Here is a 24,321-nt window from a genome sequence, read left to right on the forward strand (position 1 = left end):
TAGTATGTTCTGTGGATGAACATCAGTAACTGGACGGATTTTCTTCTCTTCTTTGGTAGCGTTTAAAGGCTGTTAAACTGAGCATTAAACATCATCCAAGTGAATACAGCATACAGATTTCCAAGCGATGAGGGAAATACTCTCCACACACAACTAAAGACCATCCCACTGCTGTATGTTGTATAAGATGAAATAGATAGAATATAGCTGATTATCCCAATATGAATAACTGACTATGAGTCACAAATATGAAAAGATTACAAATATTATCTGGTCTATAGTGAGACAAATTTGAGGATTCACTGCTTTTATGAATTTCACTTCACAGAGGATGTTAATGGTCAGAGACTTTAGATAAATTCTCTGTTTCGGCTATAAAATATCAACAATTATTCCTAACAAGAAAAAAAAAAAATTAAAATGTTAAAAACTGTAGGATATCTTTGAATTAAGCCAGTTTTGGAAAGTTCAGTGACATGATCTATGTTACTGTAACAGACCCACAGCAAAGCCGACTATTAAATAATTTCCATTGTTTAATGGTCACAGTTGAAGCACATGATATAAAAGAATATTTACACTGATAGTTTAAAATAAAGAAAAAAAGGGTTTTTGACAACACACACACACCCAACAGCTTCTACGACCTAAGCATGCTCCCCAGAAGTAGCAAACACACATTTAAAAACTTAAAATTAAGCCACATTTAAAATCAACAAGGGAGTAAAGTGCATGTATGACGGACTCCTCTGTACAGACGTTTCTGATAGACTGCAGAGAAGCTTCATTTGCCAGTCACAGGCACACTCCTACAAAGTGTACAAAAAGAGATAATGTTCAATAATAATAATAATTAAAAAAAAAAAAAAAAAAAGGATGTACACACCCACATGGTAAAGTTGTGCTACACAGTCGCACTCACACAGGGACACAAAGCAGATATAAAAACATGTACACTTCCTAAATTGTCAACACTAACAATATAGACCTTTACATCCCAAAGAGAACATAGCAGTTGACCCACTCCCCTAACCTAACCTTTCTCCCACACAGTAATACACACATATGGAAAAAAAAACATCTAGTCTGAGCATCAGAACCGTGAGAGGATGTGAGAGAGACGAGTTTACTTCAGTTTATCAGGTAGTGGAAATGAACTTGTTTCTGATTGAGACGGACATTCCAGGAATCCAGAGCCTGACGTTTGTGCAGGTCAGATTTGGTTCAGACGTACTGAGGTATTGTGGAGTCAAAAACAAAACAGAAAATTAAAAACAGCATGCCTCTTCTCTGAAATTTGTTTCACTAAACCGTTGTGCGACTATCACCAGCTACTGGACGCACCTTTTCTTTGGGGGAGTGGGGGTTAAAAACACTCATCTGTGGCGTCTGTGCTTCAACCTGAGCTTTTGCGTCCAATGCATACAAATCAGTGTCAAGACATAAGAACTGACTTTGTGTTGTGTTTTTTTTTTTTTCTTTCTTGCCAAGTGAGTCTACGTTTTATCTTAAATGATCAATTTTGAAGGTTTGAGAGGTTTGAGTGCTGAGCTGATGAAGGGCAGATTCATTTACCGTCAGATTGTACCAGAAGCACAGCTGTATCATTCTCTTGGTCGCTACTCAGCACAACTGTGAGACATGAGACAGCACGAGGAGGAAGAGGAGGAGGAGGAGGAGGAGGAGATAGACAGGCTACATTCCACCTATAACATCAGGTCGGACCGTTCAGTCAACCTACGGCGATCAAGTAAATTTCAAGTTGATGATGCAGGAACCAGCAACGATGTGACGACTTGAGTGTGTGCAGGCTCAGGCTCATTGACATTAGAAGTTACCCATTTACATTAGGATGGTTTTGAACGACTTCTTCCAATTTCCTTCAGTTTCTACTTCAGTTAAAACAGAACCTTCATAGCCCCGTCACTGCTCTTGGTCTGAGAAAAAACATCTCGAATCACAGATTTCACGCAGGCTCTTGGCGGATCTGTGGGGAAAAACAAAAAAAAAACATACAGAAACTACTTAACATATCCTTTAAGGCAAAAGGCATTGGTGTGTTTTGCTGAATAAATCCACCAAATGCGCTTAATCTCCTCTTCTCACAGGTGCACATTATCCCTGTCTCTCTCTCACTCTCAGTCACTCACACACACACACACTCTCGCACACACGGAGTGAGGGTTACATGGTGTGGTAAAGGTTACTGACAGTTCTTTTCTTAAGCCGCCTCAGGGGGTGAGTCCTCCCATATTGTTGCCTCGCTGCCATGAGCGTCGGCCCCCCCGCTAGATGGAGGGAATCTTGGCTGAGGTTAGTGACTTTTCCCGTCTGCTGCCTCTGATTCGGTGGTGGAGAGATTTCTAGCGAGGTTTCTCCGGCTTCGGAAAGCCTCTCCGCACCGACCCCTTGGACTTCTGGGTGCTGGGCGGCTGTGGCGGGAGAATCGTGGACCCGCTGCTTCTTGGACTCGTCGCTGACGGCGTGGGCCGGGGGTTGCGCCGAGGGCAGGGGCGCGGAGGAACGGCTGAGCTCCCACTCGCTCAGGTCGTTGGCGAGCAGCTCCAGGCAGCCCAGCTTGGCCAGAGAGGCCGAGCGCTTCATCAGCGACGGAGGGGTCAGCCCCGCCTGCCGGATGCGGGCCTCCACCTCCCTGACCCTCTTCTGGATGCTGCCGCCTCGCTTCTGTGCCGTTCCGCCGCTCAGGCTGAAAACCTGGTCCCTGCATCTGGTCTTGCAGGCTCCTCCTGCGCTCACCTGCTGCAGGAAGGCGCCCAGCTCGCACAACGTCTCCCACGTCTCCCTCATGATGATGTCATCGTGGGGTCCCTCTGCGACACAGTCCCAGTCTGTGCCCGACTCGAGCTCCGTCACGCCCTCCAGACACAGGAAGTTGACGGAGGCGAAGGGGGAGTGGGTGAAGTGGTGGAAAGAAGAGGTAGAGAGCAATCTGTTATCAGCAGGCTGGAGTTTGTGTCCCTTTGTGCTTCCGTCATCGCTTCCTCGCGCCCCCACCTCAGCTGCATCACCGCTCTCCATCTGAACCGGTTCCAACTTCCCGTCCTCCTCCTCCTCCTCCTCCTCCTCCTGCGCAGTTCTTCCTTCTGCCGATACCTGTGACTGAGACGCCGTCACAGGATGGACACCGGGCGAACGCCGCTGAGAGCAGGAGCTGCTACTGGAGAGGGGCGGAGACGATGAGTAGACCGACAGAGTCTCGTGCTCCTGTTTCATTCTTTGCTCGAGTTGTCGCGTGACGCGCCGCACGGACCCCCTGGTCCAGTCGCTATAGAGACGAGCGAGAGCCGCCTCCTCCTCTTCTGTGTTTTTCACTTCCTCCTTTACATTCTCGGCTTCCTCGTGTGATGAAACATCTCCGTTCTCTACTTCCTGCCTGGACATCTTCACTTCCTGGTCTTGAAGGCCCTGAGGCTCTGATTGGCTGAGAGGTGAATTCTGTTCATGCACTGTGGGATTCAGTCCTGTGACCTGCACAGGGACAGTCATTTCCTGCAAAGAGAAGCACATGTGATAGAAAAGATAGTTCTGTTAAAAATCGCAAAAATAAAAGTGTTGGTACAACTACACTATCAGGCTCAGGAGACAAAGTAAAGCTAATGCAGAGCATTCGACCTTTGCACCACCAGGTGGAGCCCCTGCACTCTGACATCCCACAGCTGAAGTTAACAACTGGGGCGGGCCAAATACTAACTCCACATTTTATAAAATTGTGTTTAAGCAGTATTTTCTCTCTCTTTATTAAATTGCACGAGCATCTTACATAATCACAACCTTGAAAATAAAAGACCATAGCATCTGCACACTTATCTCCATTGAAGAATCCAGGTTTAAAGGGATAGTTCAACATTTTGGCAAACTGGCCCATTGTCATAATCCCTATAGTCATAGCAGTAGGTTTGTTACCTTTAATTGTCGGTGCAAGCTATTTTTAGAACGGCGGAGCAGAGCCGCAAGCTGCTCAGAGCTACGCTACAGAGGATAATGGGATTTCTTGGTTTCCCTCATCAAACTCATCAAATACACAATCCAACAACTCCAAAACACTCTCGTGGACAGGTTGTGACCTGCACATTCCCCACGTTATGACATAATAACGGAACATTATGAGACAGAGTTGTTTTGAGATGATGAGGGAAACCAAGAAATCCCATTACCCAATTAAAAGTAACAAACCTAAGACTATAGGAATTATAGAAATTGGCCAATTTGCCAAAATGTTGAACTATCCCTTTAAACATCATAGAGTATCATAGAGCACCAAGCCAGAGATATTGTCTGACAAAAGCTTATGTAGCCCAGAACTTACATCATTATTTTGGGGTCTGCAATGGAAATAAATGTGCAGTAGTTTTAGAAAGTTTTACCACAGGCCTCACCTTCTTTTTCTCGTCCTCGTCCTTCCCCTCACAGGTGGAGACCTCCTGCGGCTGCTCCTTGGCACAACTCTTCAGCTGGGGCAGCTGTTGCACCGCAGCACACTGAGCTTTACCGTCCTGACTCATTCCCTTGAACTTCTCCCTGGCACTGAAGAAGTTAATGTGATCCGCGCTGCTGCCGAACAACACCTCATTGTCATGGGGAATGGCACTGTGATAGCTGATCAGATCGCCGGTGGAGGCGGGGCGGGCCGCTAAGCCGTCCAAAGACGAGCCACACATCTGTTGGTCGCAGTCTGTTAGCTTGACAGGCACTGATGCAGACAGACACTGGGGTCCGGCGGTTAGCGTGCTCGGCATCTGTGTTGTCGTGTGATCGCACACCGACACCAGGATGGGTTTGGTCACGGGCAGAGGACAGGACAGAACGTGCGGTTTGATCACCTCGTCCACGCAGACTGGAGTTGGGGACGGAGCAGGAGAGAGGGGGAGGTGGTGGAGGGATGGAGGCGGGTGAGGCTGGCCCACCAAAACACTCTGTGACTGTGCTACAGTCACCACGTCCGTCTTCTGAGGCTCGGGCACCACGGTGGCTGCCCGCGGCTGGGAGACAGGCGGCGAGGAGGGCTGCTCCTCAGCGTCGCATAAGCCGTTTGAAAGCGGAGGAGACAAGGGAGACGTGGGGCCGGATGTGGATTCAGGACGAGGGGAGTCCAGGGCCGTGGCAGAACGAGGACGAGCCTCAGGCCTTCGGGCACCGGCGGCGCCGGAGCTGAGAGCTGCCACCCCGTCGAGGGAGGAAAAGCTGAGCAGGTTGGACTGGGTGCCGGTGTCGGGCTGGCTGCTGGAGTGTGTTGCTTTGGCGGCGCTGCTGGACGTCCCCAGTGATTCCAGCAGCTCTTTCACAGAGGGCCCTGGCGTGGTGCTGGGCTGGTTGTGGGGGTCTGAGCGGCCCAGGCTGTGAGGCTGGGCGTAGGATTTAGACAGCGGCTCGTGGTGCTCAGACAGGTCGCTGTCAGAGTGAGAACGCCACAGTTTGTTGTGCCGCTGCTTGCTGCAGGAGAAGTTGACATGTAGGAACATCAAAATAAAGTCTAACTATTCTCTCAAACACAGATACGTAAACATGCACATACACTCCTTTAATGCCAAGGCGGCGACATGTATTTGAACATATTCATAAGCAGTGATGGGAATAACGGCGTTACCAACGGTGCTACTATTTTCAGTAACGAGTAATCAAAAAGTTACTGTTTCCCCTGTTAAAACGGTAATTGACGAAAAAAAATGCGCCGTTACTTGCCTCAAGAAGTCCCGTCAGAAAATAAAACACCTGTTTAAGTGTAGGAAGTTATTTACAAATTTTTTTCAGTTCATCAACTGGTCGGAAAAAAGCTGTTTATGTGGAACTAAACAGTTGTTGTTTCATAAACAGTTTAAAGTAGTTGCTGTGGTGTGAGCCTGTGTCCTTTTCATCCTATTGGGTGGTTTTATGACGTCATCGAACAGTGCGTACTCAGAAAGCTCCAAACAAACACACTTGTGTGTGTTTATACCTGGCCAGCAGAATGCCCTGGTACTCCTCCAGCTGTCTCATGAATGAGGGGTTAGGTTTGGTCACGGCCCGGCGCTCCTTGACGTAATCGAAGGCTTTCTTCAAATCCCAGCCGTACTCCTTCATGGCGTACGCGATCACTGTGGCTGCGGAGCGACTGATGCCCATTTTACAGTGCACCAGGCACTTAGACCCAGCTTTCCTGGTGAAGACAGAAACAATCAAGCAGACACATTAGTCCATCATTGTCATCTGTTCTGTAAAGCCGATGATCCGACTGAGACACAAGAAGTCCTTTGAAAAAACGACTTTAGATAGAAAGAATTATTTACTCCTACAAGATGAGAAGAAGGAAGAAAGAGCAGAAAGCATGGAGTCATCTGAAACTCACTTGGCTCTGGATATAAACTTGTAGGTGTCATTCCAATAGGCGAGCAGGTCTGTGGCCTCCTCGTCGTAAACACGGATGTTGTGGTACTCAAACACACCAGGGAAGAAGTTGTCGATCTCCCTCGTTACATTCAGGATGTACTGAACCCTGGGTCACAGTGAGACAAGACGAGGACAGACTTATTAATGTTTTGCATGATGAATTTCACTCTGACAAAATGATTGTTGGGGCCTTATCATGTTTTCTTTGACTTGAACACAGCCTGTACTGTGCAGTGGGCTTTGTTGCTTTTGTTCCCCTGCTTACCCGCACTTCTGCAGCTCCTCCAAATTGGATGCATTCCACTCAGATCCCTGTAGGAAACAAAAGCAATCCTCAGACTTGTTCAGAGCCTTCCACTGAGCTTTTCATAATGCTTAAATCCTGTGGCAAGACATGCCTGATATCCACCGTTCACTCCGAATCAAACAAGGGCAAAGTAGCTTAAAATTGGGAACCAGAGACAGCCTCATGTGTAACCAGTGTTCAGATATTTTACTGCGAAAAAAATCATTATGAACCGTTCACTTTCTACACTCGAGTGTTCTTCTTCATTAATGTGTGGTCTAGATGCACTAGCGGTTCATCCAGCGGATCTTGGGGATGTTCTGAGCCAACCTACCAAAAAGACGTGATCAAAGATCTCCGTGGGACTGTCCATCTGGCCCAGAATCACGATCATCTCATTGTCGATGAACTCCTTGAACTCTCGCAGGTTGCATGTCATGTGCATTTCCAGCTCTGTTCGGATCTACGAAGCAGCAAACACATAAAGTCTTAAAAAACAGTGAATCTTAACATAAAATGCAAGAATTACATTTTATATTAAGTTAAATATGGATGGCTAAAATGAAGTCCAACATGTCTTTCTTTTTCAAAATATCAGTCTTTGGGAGGGGAGTCAGCTTGGTGCAAAAACTGCGTTAGAGAATCTGACCCACCTCTTTGCAGGTGACATTCTCCAGGTCTTTCTGCATCATGATTTCCCTCAAACTGGTTTTGATTTGACGCTCTGTCAGCTCTCTCTCTGTGGGTCTGAAACAAACACAGTGACAATGAAATATAAGAAATGGTCCAATCATGAGATATTACGCAAATGTAGAATGTTAGCGATTTTAATTTCTACGCTTAATCTTTCAGTATTTGCATCCAAGGCATTAATACAAATGATAAATAATCATATGTCCATCTGTCTAGAATGACTGAAAGAGGAAGATATTTACACATCAGAGAAGAGGACGGGTGAGTCGGCACGATGGGACTGCACATCCTGCATGGCGTTCCACTCGTTGATGCGCGCCTGGTCAGAGCACACCCTGCTTTGATAGTAGCTGACCCAGGTGAGGAACAAGCTGCCTGGGAAGTAGTTGTGACAGCGAGCCACCTCACACGCCTTATGGAGTGACTGGAGGGCCGACCTGCGAGAGTAGAAAAATGAGAACGAAAATAAAAGGAGAGAGAGAGTATGAAACTATGACATAAACAGGCTTTTAAGTAAATGACACATATTAGATACCAAGATGAGCACTTGCTAACCATATAAGGAAAATTAAAGATATCCATTTCTGCAAATTGTGCGGATTAGTGCAGCATGACTCACCACATGGCCTGCACCGAGACCGGCTTGAACACATGTACTCTGCTATCAGTTGACACACTGAAACCCCTGGAAGCAAGAAGAAAGGGAGCACAGAGGGAAAACAGACAGTTAGCCATCTGAGCAAAACTGATGAGTGTTTGCTCTGTGATCGTAGCGGGAGATGTTACAAGCGTTCTTACCCATCTCCGTCCAGATGAATCAACGTGTCGCTCCACAAGGGCAAAACCAAACCGACAGAACATGAACTGAGAGAGGGGGGAAAAAATGGCATCTTAGAACTTCATGTGTCAAAACAGACAGAAGCATATAAGCACATGTGTTTATTACTGTCTCACCTATCTACGGGACTGAAATCCATTCCCAGCACCACACTCTCCTCCGTGTCCTGGCGACCATTGGTTGAGACCACCACCATGTAGCGAGTGATGGTGGGGTGGGCGCTTTCCAGTCGAACGGCCTGGAGCAGGAAAAATCATGTTGGTTCACAACCTTGACACTTAAAGGGATAGTTCAACATTTTTGGAAATTGGTCCATTGCCATAATCCCTATAGTTTTAGCAGTAGGTTTAATCATCAGTGCAAGGTATTTTCAGAATAGTGGAGCAGAGCCGCGAGCTACTCAGAGCGACGCTACGGAGGCTCATGGGATTTTTTGGTTTCCCTCATCAAACTCATCAAGAGCGTTTTGGAGTTGTTGGATTGTGTATTTTATGAGTTTGATGAGGGAAACCAAGAAATCCCATTAGCCTCCGTAGCTCTGAGCAGCTAGCGCCGTTCTAAAAGTAGCTTGCACCGGCAATTCAAGGTAACAAACCTACCCCTAAAACTATAGGGATTATGGCAATGGGCCAATATGCCAAAAATAGTACACTATCCCTTTAAGTTGCACATGTGTTTGTGTTGTCGCGTGCACCCACCAGTTTAATGTTGTCCTCTGGTCTGAGCAGAGTGAACATAGTTTGTAGATGCTGCTGGATGTCGCCTAGGATGAGATGACGGAGAAAAAACACAACTTGATTAGAGTCAAAAAAAAAAGCAACGACACATACAACATGATCGACTCCCAGCTGATACAGTAAGACATCTGACAGCTGACAGGACCTCACCTGCATGTTTGCTGCGCAGCTGCGAAAAGCGAGATGCAGACGAAGGGGAGGAGCCATTTCCTCGAGGTAAGAAGAGAGCAGCTCCTTTAACTGTCAGGAAACTCTCGCTGATGCTGGACACACAGAGAGGAGAAACACAGTGAGTGATAACCATCCAAAAATGGCAACAACAAAAAAAGGCTCAAGCTAAACCAGACACAACTGGGACTGCTGGGACCCCAGGAAGAATAGCCATTGCTCCTATAATGAAGCAATGGTTAATGGGGATCCGAATAATTAAAAAAACAAACAAAAAGATGCTTTTATGCAGATGTACTGTTGTAGAACTGAAATAATTAACCAGTTAGTTGACTGACAGATATATAATCTTCTACTCATCAATAGTTTGCTTCTCAAATACTCAGATTTTCTTTTTTTTTTCTCTCCATTGTACGTGATAGTTAAGTCGTTATCGTTTCTTTTAAAATAAGCAAACTGAAACTGAACATTTTCACTTCTTTCTGAGAAATTGTGGATTCAACTAATTGTCTGTGTAAGAGAAAACATCTGGTGACCACTGAGTGCGTGGGACTTTGTTGAGGGGATATCAATAACGGTGATTTCATCCCGTGTTTTCTCAGCAAATACACACACGACATCTTGCACAAACATCTTATACACAACCATAACAGAAAGCCTGATGCGCCTTTATGAACCGGAGGCTCCAGACTGTACAGTCTGCAACACACACACACACACACACACACACACACACACACACACACACACACACACACACACACACACACACACACACACACACACACACACACACACACACACACACACACACACACACACACACACACACACACACACACACACACACACACACACACACACACACACACACACACACACACACGCACACACCAGCTGCTTCCAATAACAGCCAATAACCGACATGTTCATAAAATGACAGGAGGGACAACGGACTGAGACATATGGAGTTACAGAGGGGAAAGAACACGTTGTCCACTCAGAGGACCACTTCTCCTTTTTCACATGGACGTTTGTCTCTCTCAGACCAGCAGACCTACGTTCAGTGTTTACGCTCTGCAGCCAATTCTTACCGATCTGGCTCCAGTCCTTTACAGGATAAAATGAACCACTACCTGGCATGAAATTGGCAACATACAGTAAGCTAAGCTCCTCGGTGATGCCATTCAACAATAGAGTTACATAACAGACTTAAGGAGCCCGACGCATTCCTGATTTTAACAATGCTCTGTATTTTGTATTACGTCTGAAATCATAACAAACAACTACAGTATTACTGCACAAAGGGATTAAGTTGACACTACAGTGGAAGCTTCATTGTGTTTAGTAATGATGGGTGGGCTGAATGCAGATTCACCAGTGATGCATTGTTGCCATTATTTTTCAAAACATACTGCAGACAATGATACACACAAAAACTCCTTGGGAAAAAGCTTGACTTCCTGCCCAACAACAGGGACTGCACACAAGAAACACTGGCAACATTGGCAAATGACTAAAGTAGACAGACGTTATGAAAACCACCTACTACCCACACACCATTCAGAGACATAAAAAGACATTTTGGAAGAAGATCCTCTGCCCTATATTCTGTGGGAGGACAGGGGCAGACAGCTGAGTTTGCACTCCTACACCAAGTGTAAATGCACACAAACACTAGACAGATGTCTTACTGGAGTGTGAATACCAGGCAAGTGGAGACAAACCGTGTCCTGCCTGAGCTGATCAAACACATATATTGCCTATAAAAGCCAGCATCACTCCCGGTATTTTCCCCTCTGAAGACATTAGGGCGGTCAAGATTGGTCGCTCGTCTTGATTCGTGAACAGTCTGTCTCAGGTACACTGTGTGCCTTTCTGCTGAGCGCCCCCACCCACCCCAGCCACAATTCACGCACATCTAGAATAGGAAAAATAATGAATTAAATAAAAAGGTGGGTGGAGGAGCGTGTGAGCAGATGAGTGTGGCATCTGGCAGACATTTCATAAGGAGCGAATGGAGGGAAACCTCTGCTGTCATATCCTTCCTATTGAGTCACCCTGGAAAAACCAAATACCTTTGTTATACCAGATCACAAGTAGCCTAATGGACAGAGATAAAGGCCATATGAACTGTGCCAAGACTGCACGTGAAGGGGTTTTCCAAGAAAGCTTACAGTCATTAAAATGTCCAAATCTGATACAAACTGCATTAAGATTATTCTAGCAGCCCACATTAGACATCTCATTAATAAAGCTGTTGGCTATAGGATCACACTATCCTAGAGATGTAAATCACAGTTACACAGACAGGAAGCCTCAGGCTGTGACTGAACACACTGTGCTCCATAAACTCACAGCTGATAAATTTCCCCCCGAGAGATGACGGAGTTCTCGGTGAAGTAGGGTCTCATCTTCCCCTCGCAGCAGACGCAGAAGCAGCCGGCTGACGAGCTCCGCGGCGCGGTCACAACACCGGGAGGCATCGCTGCTCCGGTGGCGGGGACGGAGAGCACGGACGGTGTCGCTGGAGTTACTGACGGTCGCTTCGCTGTCTGTCGCGGTGCTGAAGTGGTCACGTAGTTTTTGTAAAAAACGGCAGAAAGCTCTGGTCTGACTTTACTTCAGCTTTTTAATGGACACCGACGGACATCGCGGGTCTATGTGAATTATCCGTCAACATGATGCAAAACGAGGTCTTTTAAAGAGCCTGACAATGTACTGACGTGAAGATACAGCGATATGTTTAACAACACATGCCGATGAAGCGCAGGTGCCACAACATCTGCTCGGTGTCTGTGTGTGAGGGTCTGCAGCAGGATGCGGTAAATCCTGCCGCTGAAGGGGCGGAGATAACACACGGTCCAATGGGGGAACACAGCCGTCTGTACAGGGCTGTATGAGGGATTATTGGTGCCATGGGCAAAGGGCGGAGGGGGGGTGGGGGGGTCACATGGTTAACAACACAATTTTTGAAATGAAAATTACATAACTGTGAAAAGTTATTAACACATCAGAAAACGTTCATTAAACTAATCTAGGAAATCAGATCTGAATCATTCCCTATGACGCTGTTTGTAATATTTTGACGTCAGCTTCTGCTGATGCCAGAAGTGAGAATCAGCAGGGGCCCCCATCACAACACTTGGGTCACAGTATTATAATAATTTTTAACATTTTGTGGTATCCTGATGTTTTTGCAACTGAACTGTGCCGATTTAAAGTCATTTCAATTCTTGGACAATGGGATTATCCAGCAGACCGACTGACCAGCTCAGTCATGAAATGTTCTCTGGTCATAATTGCTACTTAGACAAGTAGCCTATGTTTTCTTACATTTTATACATCAATAAATAAAGAAAATGTGTGTGCACTTGTAGTAATATAATCGAATTATCCAATAATAATTGTATAAAAATGATTGGTTGCAGCTCTTTTTTGCTTAAGAAAACTGTAGTTGATCATATCAGTCACATTAATAACAACATCTGTCACAGTAGCTGGAAAGCTATTTTAGTATGGCAGTCACCCAGCAGACCATGTTGTTTATCACTCAGTTATCATTCAGTCTAGGTTATAAACAATTATCTTTCCTCTCATAAAACAACATCAAGAACCCATTTATTTGGCTTCCACGACAACGCTCATCCTGATAAGGCATCATTCACTCCCCATACAAACACGCACATCCTCTACTGAGAGTGTGGCACACAGTCTGAACCCTGCTGCTGGAGGAAGGGAGACGGGAGAGTTGTGTAACCAACTCTAGGACTGTAGCCGTTAGGTAAACTTCACACCAGAGCCAGTGACACCTGACACCCAACGCACTGCTGCTTCCAGCAACGCACAAACAACAACAACAACAACAACTACAACAACAACGGAAAAAGGATTGAGAAATCAAAAGAGACATCAGATGACCCATGAGGAGAAACTTGACCTTAGACTTGGTTACACTGCTTGTTGATTCCTCGTGGTTTCAATTTATGGGATGGATTACAAACTGAGGGTAAATGTGAGGCCACCACCTGACTCACAAATTCACAGGACAAACAACAACTGCAGTGGTGTTTTTCTTTACAGAGGTGTGCTCAGACTTGGTGTATGATTTGTCCCTCTTTGTTCAAGCAGCCCGAGGAGGGGGGGGGGGGGGATTCAGTAGCATGGTTCCATAAAGTTACAGGTTTTGAATTCTCATTTTTACAAGAAGGAGTTTTTTTATTTTATCAGGTGGTTTAATATATTGTCTACATTCACTACTGTCAACCATATAAACTTTATAAAGCTTACACTAATGAGGCTGCATCACCTCCACTGACTGGTAACAGCTTACCCAATGAAAACCTCAGCTTCATCTTCATCTGTTTTCTTATATAAGGCTGTTTTTTTTCCCTTTCCACATCAACCCCCCAAAATCTCCTTCATTTCCCTATCTGGTCTGATACACTAAAGAAATATTCATCGTATCTTTTATAAAAGTATTGTTGGTCTAGCAGGGAAGTATCATGGGCCACAATCCTGTCCTAAGGCCCATGGACTCTCAGCAACCAACGTGTTTACATGTGTGTTTGTGGAGCCATCTCTCAGGTGCTGTTCTCTCCCTGTTGAAAGTCACACAGTGTCCAATGACAGGCAGGAGAGGCCGTCATGTGGTGGTTACATGCAGACAGACACCGGACACTCCTCTGTTGCTCTGATGTCTCCATGTATACGTACACACAGTCACCTTAGGGATCACATCACATATACAATACACCGGTGCACCCACAGCTGGTCAGGATCTCCTTTACCTGTTGATTTGAACCACGCACCAAGTCTTGCGATGAAGACACCCACTATAAAAATGTATTCACTAACTCCATAACCCTAACCTGAACCTCATTCTAACTTTAACCCTTAAAGCAGGTGTTAAAGGGATAGTTCAACATTTTGGCAAATTTGCCAAAAATCTTTTAGTTTTCCCTAAATACACAATTCAACAACTCCAAAACGCTCTTGTGGAGAAGTTGTGACCTGCACATTCAACACGCTATGAAATAATCACGTATTTGTATGTAACGTTACGACACATTAAGCAAATACTCGGAACTACTTGCGCTTTTGAAATCACTCCACCCAGCAACCGTGTCTGGAATGTAGTTCCGGTTACAACATTTCGTAATGTTACATTATTATTTCATAGCGTGGTGAATGTGCAGGTCACAACTTCTCTATGAGAGCGTTTTGGAGTTGTTGGATTGTGTATTTAGGGAAAACTGAAAGTTCTGTGTCCCGCGTCTCTGTGCCTCTCTCTCAAAACAACATGCAACTACAAATAAAGGTAATTAACATACTCCTATGACTATAGGGATTATGGCAATGGGCCAAAATGTTGAACTATCCCTTTAAACAAGAAACAAGGTTAGGTTACACACAGCACAGGTCGTCAGTCAATAACTGGACTGACTTGTACGGGGCCATTCACACACACATAGTCACACTAAGGGAATTTAGAAACCCTTTTTGAGGTCAATTAGCAGCTGCGTGATTTTTTCACAGTGGAGGAAAAGTGGAGCACTTGTAGAACCACAGATCCCTCTTGTCGTGAGAAGACACTAACTAAAGCTGCTGTACCATCCCAGATTACAGAAGAGTGAGATAAAAAGATCTATCAGAGAGTCTCAGATGCACATAGGTAATCCTGAATAAAAAGAAACATGCAGACAAAAAAAAAAAAAACACGCCTCACAATTGAATTATTCTAATGAATTACTCTTCTCCCTCTGATTTCCTTTTTTGTAGGGAGACCAGTGACGTCGCTGCTGTCGCTGACGTCACTATCCTGCTGATGTCAGTGACGTTAATCAGCAGGACTGCAGTGGGCCCTGCTTACGCAGAGGGAGACGCTGCATCACTGAAGAGCAGTGAATGTTGCTACCTGTGTCAGAGACGAGCCCTGCTGCTGCTGCTGCTGCTGCTGCTCACATCTACTGCACGACGCGGACGTCAGCCACGGTGTGTGAAAACACACAACCTGCTCCGACTGATTCAGTGAGCAGGCTCGCTTCTATTGCATTGTCTTTCCCTCTTTCCATTGTTGGCGCTTCCATCTTTTCTCTCTCTGTAAAACATATCTGATCAAGTGTTTGCAATCAAATAGGATTTGTAATGAAGAGAAACTACCCATCAAATTAAATAGCACTTGACTGCATAGTTTGTGGAGGTAGCAGAACGATATCATAGCGGAAGGTGGGAGGCATTGTAGGTTTGCATTTCAGAAAAATGTACTTGTTCTCCTCCTCGTGACCTAACGATGTAGGTAAGAAGAGGAGAGGGGAGGGGGCTGACACTATTGACTAGGCCACGCCTTTTGAGGGAACTGATCACATCTGTAGGTTTTGATCTGACTGAATCCAACCAGTGATAATCTGTTTCACTTATAACACAATGCAGAAGCTGAACACACTGAACTTCCCTTTAACTGAAACATTAAGACCAACATGAAAATGTATGAGAGTTCAATGTTAATTACAGTGATCCTTGTGCTATTTAACATCATAACCTTTCTGTAGCACATCCCCAGCAGACACACACGTATTGTTGTCCATTTCAAATTAAATAATTTCTTCTGTTTGATGTATGAAATCAATACTATTACAGGTTATAGGTCAGACAAAGTCTTAAAAATAATTGTATATTTATAAGACAGAATGCATTTTGTCTCGCAAGGCTTCCATATAATAAAGACGCTAATGGCTCCAGACAAACTGTTGAACAATTCAACTTTCCCTAATCATTGTGAGGGACAAAGATGAAATCAACCATTTCCTTCACAGTGTGGTGGAAACTACAGTCAAGTATGAACAGCTGCACTGTGGATGCTGTGTATAATTGTTGTAGCCATAAATGGCTATCTGGTTACATCACTCATCCTAACCATAATAGCCAATGGTAATGCGTTGAAAGCACGTTTTATACTAGAAACCACAGGCTATGGGACTGACAGGCAGCACACAGATGAATCAATAAACAAGACATGAAGCAGTCTTAGCGTTTAACAAGCAAACAAGTTATAATATTCCCCGGCATCTGCTGCCCTCCATAACGCAGTATGATACGCAGCTACTGGTATAAAAGCAGTTTGAAGAGGTTTGCAGCTGACGAGGCTCAGCTCTGCACCAGGGCCTGGAGATATTCATGTGTGTTCCTTTAAAAAACGGCGTGTACCTACAAGTAATAAGGTCATGATGTTACATATTCCATAACTGGCTGTAAGACCGTGCACTCCAATCAAGTATCTTCAGTGAAAATGTTACATGTATCCATGCACACACAATGGGTGTGTGAGAGCACAGCATTAAAGGTCAATGGCTAAATTATCTTTGGATTTTAAAAACAAGATACTGAAAATAGTATGAGATTACAAAATAGTGTAAATCAAAATGACGTCTGATCCTATCTCTGCGCACACATGTGTACACACACACACAGCCCTGCTATGTGAATATAGATTTCACTCCCAGCTGCACAAATACAGACAGGCCTCTCAGTCGGATGGCACAGAGCTCCAGTGACCAGACACAGAGGCACTCTAACTTCGGGAGTGGCCACCAATCAGCCCCTGGATCGGCACTGCAGCTCCCGTGACCCACATATCATCCACACAGCTGACTCTCAGGGAGCCTTCCGCCCTCTAATGGACAGCTGGCGAATCACAGCTGGGTCACCTCACACATGTGAGGATTTCTGGATTTCATACGTTATCATAAGGACAGAATGAAACAAAAGGGGAAAATGAGAGTGTTACTGCATCTGAGGTTCATTCGGTATCACAGGCATCTAGAGCAAATAAACTCGCTGATCGCTGGCAGACTATAACCAGTCGGAAATGTGGTTGAGTAGAACAGGATAAACCAGATCCACAACTCCGGTTAAAATGCCCGAGGCGACAAGGGACGGCACAGGACGGTGACGCTACAATACCACAGTAACTTCTATGTCAGGTCACAACAGTGACAGAAAAAAAAACTCCTGCAGGTTCCAACACATGTGAGGGTTAATCATCAAGTGGTGCCTCAGGTAGAGTCTGTTTCCTGTTTCCAACCAATTAACATTTCACGTGTATGAATGCAGGGAAAAGACAACAACAACTTTACAGGTGATCCTGCACCATGCGGGTCGATATCTCACCTCCTGGGCTGAGAGCGGCGGTCATCCTCCCCGCTGCCGGACTCCTGGAGAGAGAACACGAGAGAGAATCACATTAGATAAAAGGTCAACATGCAGACATGGAGACAGGCGGAGACACTGCATGAGATGGATGTTAGTGTATTACAATAATTGCTGCAACAATAAGTGGGTTAATCAATTAGGTGCTTCAAAAGAAATCATCTGCAGCCGATTGATCATTAATTGAACGCTCATCAAATGAGGGGAATTTGCCGCCTTTGTTTCTGGAACATGTTTTGGGTGGTTGGTTGGACAAAACACCACACTGCTCACAAGTTAATCAAATTAGAAGAATGAGCACAGTAACTGGATGTGGAAGTAATCATTAGCTGCTGCAAATAAATCAGGAGAAATTTGCATTTGAATTTATTTGTATGATCACTAATTCATGTAGCACTCTATTTCCATCTCAAAGTGACTACGTTAAAATACAGCTCTCTTTTCAGCTTGTTTTGTTTGCTCTGGTAGGATATAGTTCAAACTGTAATTTTGATCAGGTTGATGACTTACCTAATGAGAAATATGATTAGAAGCACAATTTTTATGATGCAATAGGATTTTTTATTTTTTTTAAAAGGGCTATTACTTTAGGTTTAATCTGCTACAGTAAGGCTAGCTTCAAACAAAATAAGCAGTGAGAGAAAGTGTTAGGGGATTAACTGACAATGTCCTTTATTGGGTAAAACAAAGGGTATCTTGTCTATTTCAATATTATCTCAGTCTCACGCACACACACTGTCACTCACATTCACAAATATACAGTTACAGAGCTAGAAGCATCCAACTGGGTATTCAGTGCTGCCTGAGCGCGGAGCAGCAGGGTCCAGCTTCAACTCAATTTACACACTCTCCAGGAAAATGACCTCAGTCTGTTTTTAAGGTGTGGCCAGTCACAGAATAACATATTCACACACACATGCAAAAAAAAGGAAAGTTGAAGTCCATGAAGAAGAGATGGATTATGGAATATCACACGTCGCTGAATGGGAAGCCAAGGATTAGGTGGAAGATAAACACCTGGCACTTATCTTGTAACAGCGGTACTTATCTTGTTTACACTGTATGTAGGCTTAACTAGCCTTAACAACATTACAAAGCCATTAACAGCTTCATAAAGGGAAGAAATGGATTACAGGTTGATGAAAGGCCGCGCCGAGCGCAGACAAGATGAACTCATCCAGGCCTGTTCAGTGTGTGCACTGACTGAGGCGAAGTGATATGGATGAAAACATTTTTCTTTTCTCCGAAAGCACAACAAAGCTCGATACAGTCGATGCAAATTTTGTGAACTGCAGTATAGTGTGTGTATTTCATCTCCAGTGTAAATATAGAGTAGTAAAAACCTAGTCTTTTTCTGGCCGAGGGTCTGGATTCCAGACTTGGCTGCTGGTCTTGTGACACTTTTGTAGATTCAGCTCAATGTAATATATTATGCAATGGGACATCCTCACCCCGCCTCACCCACAGTATCCAAAGCAGGCGCTCATTGTGGATTCTCTGGCTCAAGGAATATTTAAATCAGATCCTGAGGACTGTTGAACATCTCATGTAAATGATGTGATGCTAGAACCAATGTAAACTGAGTCTATTTGCAAACTCCTTACTACCAAATGTTGTGTGTTTGGAAGGTCTTTTGAGGTCAAGAAGTCTATTTTCAGTGTATTGCACCGGATTATTATCATTTATTCAGATTTTTCTATGAAGCAACAATAACATCAATGGGTCTGTCACTTTGAAAAGAAGCGTTAGTTTGAAGAGCCTGCTGAATAAGTGAAACTACAGAGTGACATTTGTTAAATTCATCTTGTGAGTCAAACTTTCAGTTGTTGTTCTGCATGTTGATGTGTCCTACTTTGCGAAATAGTACCCAACCTTTGTTTAGATGGGAAACACGCACAAGTTTTGCATACACGAAAATGTGAGAGGACTTTTTCCAAAGCTTATGGAAATGTCCAGGCTGGACAGGGTTCTGCAGGACTGGAGACGAGCTGGGGCTGCACTAGACTGACCGGGTTCTCCCCCTGAAAGCTAAATAAATATGTCCAAGTGTGTGTAGCAGAGTATGAGTGTTTTCATTTCAAACACACAAACCAATGAGTCCGGATGGGTTCAACATCAGGGTCAAGTAAATACAGTAGGAAAAAAAAAAAAACAGCCGGCAGACATCTCATGCAAAACTTTATATGAGACTCCACAAACACACACACACGCATCACATGACTGCAAGACAGGAAACCAGACATGCGTCTGTGCAATGCGTTATCGTTGTTGTGTGTGTATATGTGTGTGCGGGTTGCAACTTGAAAGCATATTTCCACAAGAAAATGCCTCACATCCTTCACCACCCCCTGCCTGCCTCACCTTAGTAAATTACACATATGCATATCTTCCTCCTCTACTTTTACAGCTCACGCTCCTGTTGTGATGAAAGACTTCCTGGCTCACTGTCACATCTCCAACACCCATCATCATTCATGGGATGCAAACTGGGAGGTACACACTGAGCTGCCGTGGCCCGAGCTCTTCTTGCCAATGATCCGTCACTGTTCCAATCTAACTATTGTTGTTACATATATATTTTTGAGCCGTTCTGGATGACAAGCAGAAGAAATTACATGGTAAGACAGTGATTATTATACCCACAGAACCTGTTTTACTCTAGAGAATATAAAAAGGGTGTGAAGGACAGGGTCGTTATTAAGGCCACAATACTTCAACGTGACTGACATTCTTGGTAAAAAATAAATAACTTGAGTGCAGCTTGTGATTTGGGATGCATTCCGGGAATAGAAGAAGAAAAAAATTCACACACACAACTTCAAATCTAGCAGTGGATCCAGAGAGCAAGATCCAAACAGCCTTCCATCGCCAAAACTGAGATTCTACAACTGAGCTACACAATAAAGTATGCCAATGCATATTTTAAAGTGATATGCATTTGCCAAACCATTAAAGAGACCCCGAGGAGTTTGCTTTTGGTTATAAAAGAGTCTCATATTAATGTGGATGAATCTACGTTACCCATACTTGTTAACGGGTCCATTTTCAATAAATATATCGTTTTGTCTTTATAGTTATTTTGATATTATTATTTAGTGGTCGACTCGCCCAGTATTCCCTAGTTTCCCGGACGCTGCCCGGCGGGTCATGGGAATAGCACAGCCGGATCGCTAGTTGGCATCGTTTATGGTCGGAACTATGAAGGTATCTGATCGTCTTCGAACCTCCAACTTTCGTTCTTGATTAATGAAAACATTCTTTGCAAATACTTTCGCTTTTGCTCCGTCTTGGTCCGCTCCGGTCCAAGAATTTCCCCGGCGGCTCATGGGAAATGTAGTGTGAAAACACTTTCCGAAACTCCCCGTTGCCCCTTTAATAAATTTTGCTGTTATCTTTATATACGCATCTTTCATTTCGCATCAATATGATGAAATAAATACCCCAACTTGTAGGGTACAGCCTGGTGACAAACTTGATTTTACTTTTATTTGTGCAACGGGCAGGAAAACAGTCAGTAAACAACAGCTCTATCATCAGCAGCACTGTCTGCCCCTTTGAAGACGCTTAGACGTACAAATCATACTGCAACTCACACAGGAAACGTATGACGCTGTGTGAACCAGACAGAGACGGACAGCTGAATGGGAAACAGAGTGTAAACATGTGGTGTATGTCACTTCCTCACTTTCTTGCTGTTAGTACTGTAGAGATCCCTGCCTCTGTAGAAACAAGACGAGCGCAAAGAAAGATATAGCAACAGGAAAACCACTGACTCCTTTGCTTTGCATGGGGACACGCCTGCCTTGTTCAGTAGACATTCAGTGATATAGGGCACAACAACGTTTGCACAGCAACGACAGTAAACATTTAATAAATAATATCCGTTCTGCAATTTGGTCAATCTTCTCCCTTTCAGGCTACAGCGATAACTTATTCAGCCAATGTGTCGAAAAAATATATATTTGGAAATATGGGCGCAGTGGGTTGAGCAGGCGCCCCATATGCAGAGGCTACAGTCCTCGCTGCAGTCTTCTCTGGTTCAAATCCCGCATTGGGCGGCCACTTGCTGCATGTCATTCCCCCTCTCTCAGCCTCCTCATTTCCTGTCTCTCTCAACTATCCTACCAAATAAAGGCAACAAGCCCAAAAAATACTTTAAAAAAAAAAAAGTTGGAAATGTAATAAATAGGCATCCATGAGGGGAGTCAGAGCTCCACACGAGATGAGGAAATTGTGGGGAGTAGAAATCAACATCAGTGATTTGAAAATGGTAAGAAATACTAGGTAAATACTAATAAGAAATAGGCTACTACTAGGCAACACTAGGCAGGTGACCTTTGCAGTCAAAGACAGGAATGTAACCAACCTTTACATTTGGAAAGCCACCATCCTGCTGAGTATTGGGACAGACACTTGGCTCAATTTAGGTTTCAAATCCTAGCCGTGCAGCCATGTCTGCCATTTTAGTCATTAGCCCATATGATAGTAAATCAATAAGTAAACTTTGTGCATATGGAAATACAACTGAACAAGAGTCAATATGTGTAGTACTAGTATAATGTTGATCTCTTTTGGGATGATGTTGATCCAAAAGCATTGTCACTGTAACTGTGTTGGTTATGCATAATATCAGTTATTGATAACAAACCTTTATTTGCTTTATTGAGAATAACCCTGGAACTTCACATTTTAAAAACTAACAAAAAAAATATTATATGCGTTTCCTCCCTCATGAAATGCATGTAATGATTGTTATCAATTTTTTTTTTTTTTTTTTTTTACAAGTAAAAAAAACAAACAAAAAAAAACACTAAGGTAATATTTTTGGCCCACTACTCAGCTCTACTCTGCCATGACCTTAAACAAAGTCACTCGTTTCCTGCAGTATAGGGGTATTGCTATAGTCCCATTGGATGACAGTGTGTTAACAGATTCGTGTTCCCACAACTGGAGTAGCACATGCACACAGTGATATAGAGACAGGGCGAGAGAGACAGACAGGTAAAGAAGCATGCAGACAAGAAACGACCTACACACAGAAAGACACGTCCACAACCTTGTTTACAAACCAAGACAGCACATAACAATAGTGCAAGAGCTAATACCTGCATTCATGCGTGTCACAAGGCACTCATTGTGAGCGGAAGTGCATGCATTTTTGTTGGTTGAAACTACTCTTTCGGTTACAATTCTGCTATGTTAACTATTGGAGAGCTGTTATTTTCTGTCACAGGAACAAATATGAAACAGTTTTCAAGTCGCAGCAGATTAACGTGTAGTTTGTCGACAGTGTAAAGCGCTGCTGGACCTTTGAACAGGGGGAATACAGGAGTCGTATGAACGTTTACACTTCCATAAACACAGACACGGAGAGTGTTCTGAGCACCTTAACGACGGTTGCTACCCGTCGTTAACGTCTTTACAGCCGAGCGGAACACTTTGAAGCAGGTTGACTTAGCAGCCGCTCCGATACTATTATAACTGAAAAATGATGAGCAGCTATATTTCACGCATGCGCAGGAGCACAAAGGCAAGGCACTTTATGACAGTCAGCAGCCGATAAAAAAAGACAGCGGAAATGAAGCCGCAGTTCGCTTTCGACAGCACAGAGATTCGGGTTAGTGTGTGGCGGTGGTAACGATAGATGAGGAGGGTCCAAGAAAGGCGGCTCTTACCGAAACGCAGGGGCTGGAGCTGGTGCTGGGGGTCGGTGAACGCTGCACGGTAACCAGCGCCATTCAGCGACTGGGAAGCGGACACCTGAAAGAAAGCGACACCGACGAGACGAGCATAATTGTTCAGAGGGAGAAAAAACCCAGCTGAACCCGGGCTGTATGTGTGCTCTCGTTTCCCCTCTCTCTTTCTCTCTGATCGTAGACTATTTGACTACTCCCCGGCTGTTTCCTCTGTCAGCGCCACATGCGCATGCGCAACTGCCCTTAGCTTGTCAATCCCGATTAACCGTGTGAGTGCCGGACACAAACAAAGCAGCTGTGAGTGGTGACTGTTGTCAGTCAGACAATAAGCCGCCCCATACTGTGTGATAATGAATGATGTTATTATGATTGATGAAGTGTTATCTTTATTACCAGCTAGAAATTTCAGGAAAGGGTAGGCTAAAAAGTTATAAAATAAATAACCTAACCTGAGTATGTAATAAAATATATAGGCTATATAAAGTTGGGGGAGTAGGCCTACATAAAGTTCAAAATCACTAGAGGAAGCCAAAACAAGATGTAGTAGAAACAGGAAATGTGGCGAAGCTAAATCAAGGGACAACAGAAGAACCACGGAGAGGGCCAAAGTGACCAAAAAGAAAGACACAACAACCACAAAAAGGATTCAAAATTATCACACACACACACACAAAAAAAAGATCCACAAACAGTAACCTAACCCAACCACTTCTTGGGTCTGTCTGCAAGAAGGTTGGGGACTTTGTAATGAGTCAGTTTCCACAACTAAAACACCAAAAGCCAGTTCAAATCATTGTTTCCAAATCCATCAAGTAAAAACAAAACAAACAAAAAAACAGTTGAAAGTTGAAACCGAGCCACATGAATTAATGCACCATCTCTGCACCAACTCTGAAAGGTGTCAGTTCTAAGCAAAATATGAAAAAAACGAAATGTGTTGGTGTGATTATACTCTCATGTATTGGTTTAAGAGGGTTAGTCTAAACCTGCAAACTCCAATATAAGGTTGAATTTCAGAAAATAAAAAGCGAAATCAGTCCTTCTATAAACTCTCAGTCTTCTGATCTTCTGTATACTGTATGCCTAGTCCACGAGCTGCAATGAAGTGGTCACAGCAATGTAAAATAATGATGTCTCATCTCATGACTTCTGCCTGCCTTCCTGCCTGCCTGAGCCTACACTGCCACACTTCTCTTCAGGGCACAGGTCAGAGAGCTCACAAACCAGAAACCACACACTCAAGTGTCACTCAGTGTGTCCGTAGTGTTAGCAAAACACAGTCCAAATACTAGTACATCACCAGCTATGCCA

At 44.2% G+C, this 24,321-nt stretch overlaps 1 protein-coding gene across 2 annotated transcripts; it reads right to left on the bottom strand.

Moving 5' to 3' along the window:
- Window positions 1-536: 536 nt before the first annotated feature.
- On the bottom strand, window positions 537-23,205 carry ssh2b (slingshot protein phosphatase 2b). 2 transcript variants are annotated; one of them, XM_083986111.1, is made up of 15 exons: window positions 22,990-23,205; window positions 17,276-17,319; window positions 9,089-9,201; window positions 8,900-8,964; window positions 8,318-8,439; window positions 8,162-8,227; window positions 7,983-8,048; window positions 7,606-7,800; window positions 7,324-7,417; window positions 7,005-7,133; window positions 6,650-6,696; window positions 6,344-6,490; window positions 5,954-6,154; window positions 4,398-5,451; window positions 537-3,510 (listed from the first exon to the last, which is right to left on the bottom strand). In XM_083986111.1, exons 1-15 carry the CDS (start codon window positions 23,050-23,052, stop codon window positions 2,185-2,187), a joined length of 3,732 nt encoding a protein of 1,243 aa, XP_083842237.1. In that variant the 5' UTR covers window positions 23,053-23,205; the 3' UTR covers window positions 537-2,184. The 2 variants fall into 2 exon arrangements, with proteins under 2 accessions (XP_083842237.1, XP_083842236.1); XM_083986110.1 differs by lacking the exons at window positions 17,276-17,319; window positions 22,990-23,205 and adding an exon at window positions 11,465-11,893.
- Between the last annotated feature and the right edge of the window lie 1,116 nt (window positions 23,206-24,321).

Source organism: Trachurus trachurus (genome assembly GCF_905171665.1).
Source record: "Trachurus trachurus genome assembly, chromosome: 14".
Taxonomy (NCBI): Eukaryota; Metazoa; Chordata; class Actinopteri; order Carangiformes; family Carangidae; genus Trachurus; species Trachurus trachurus.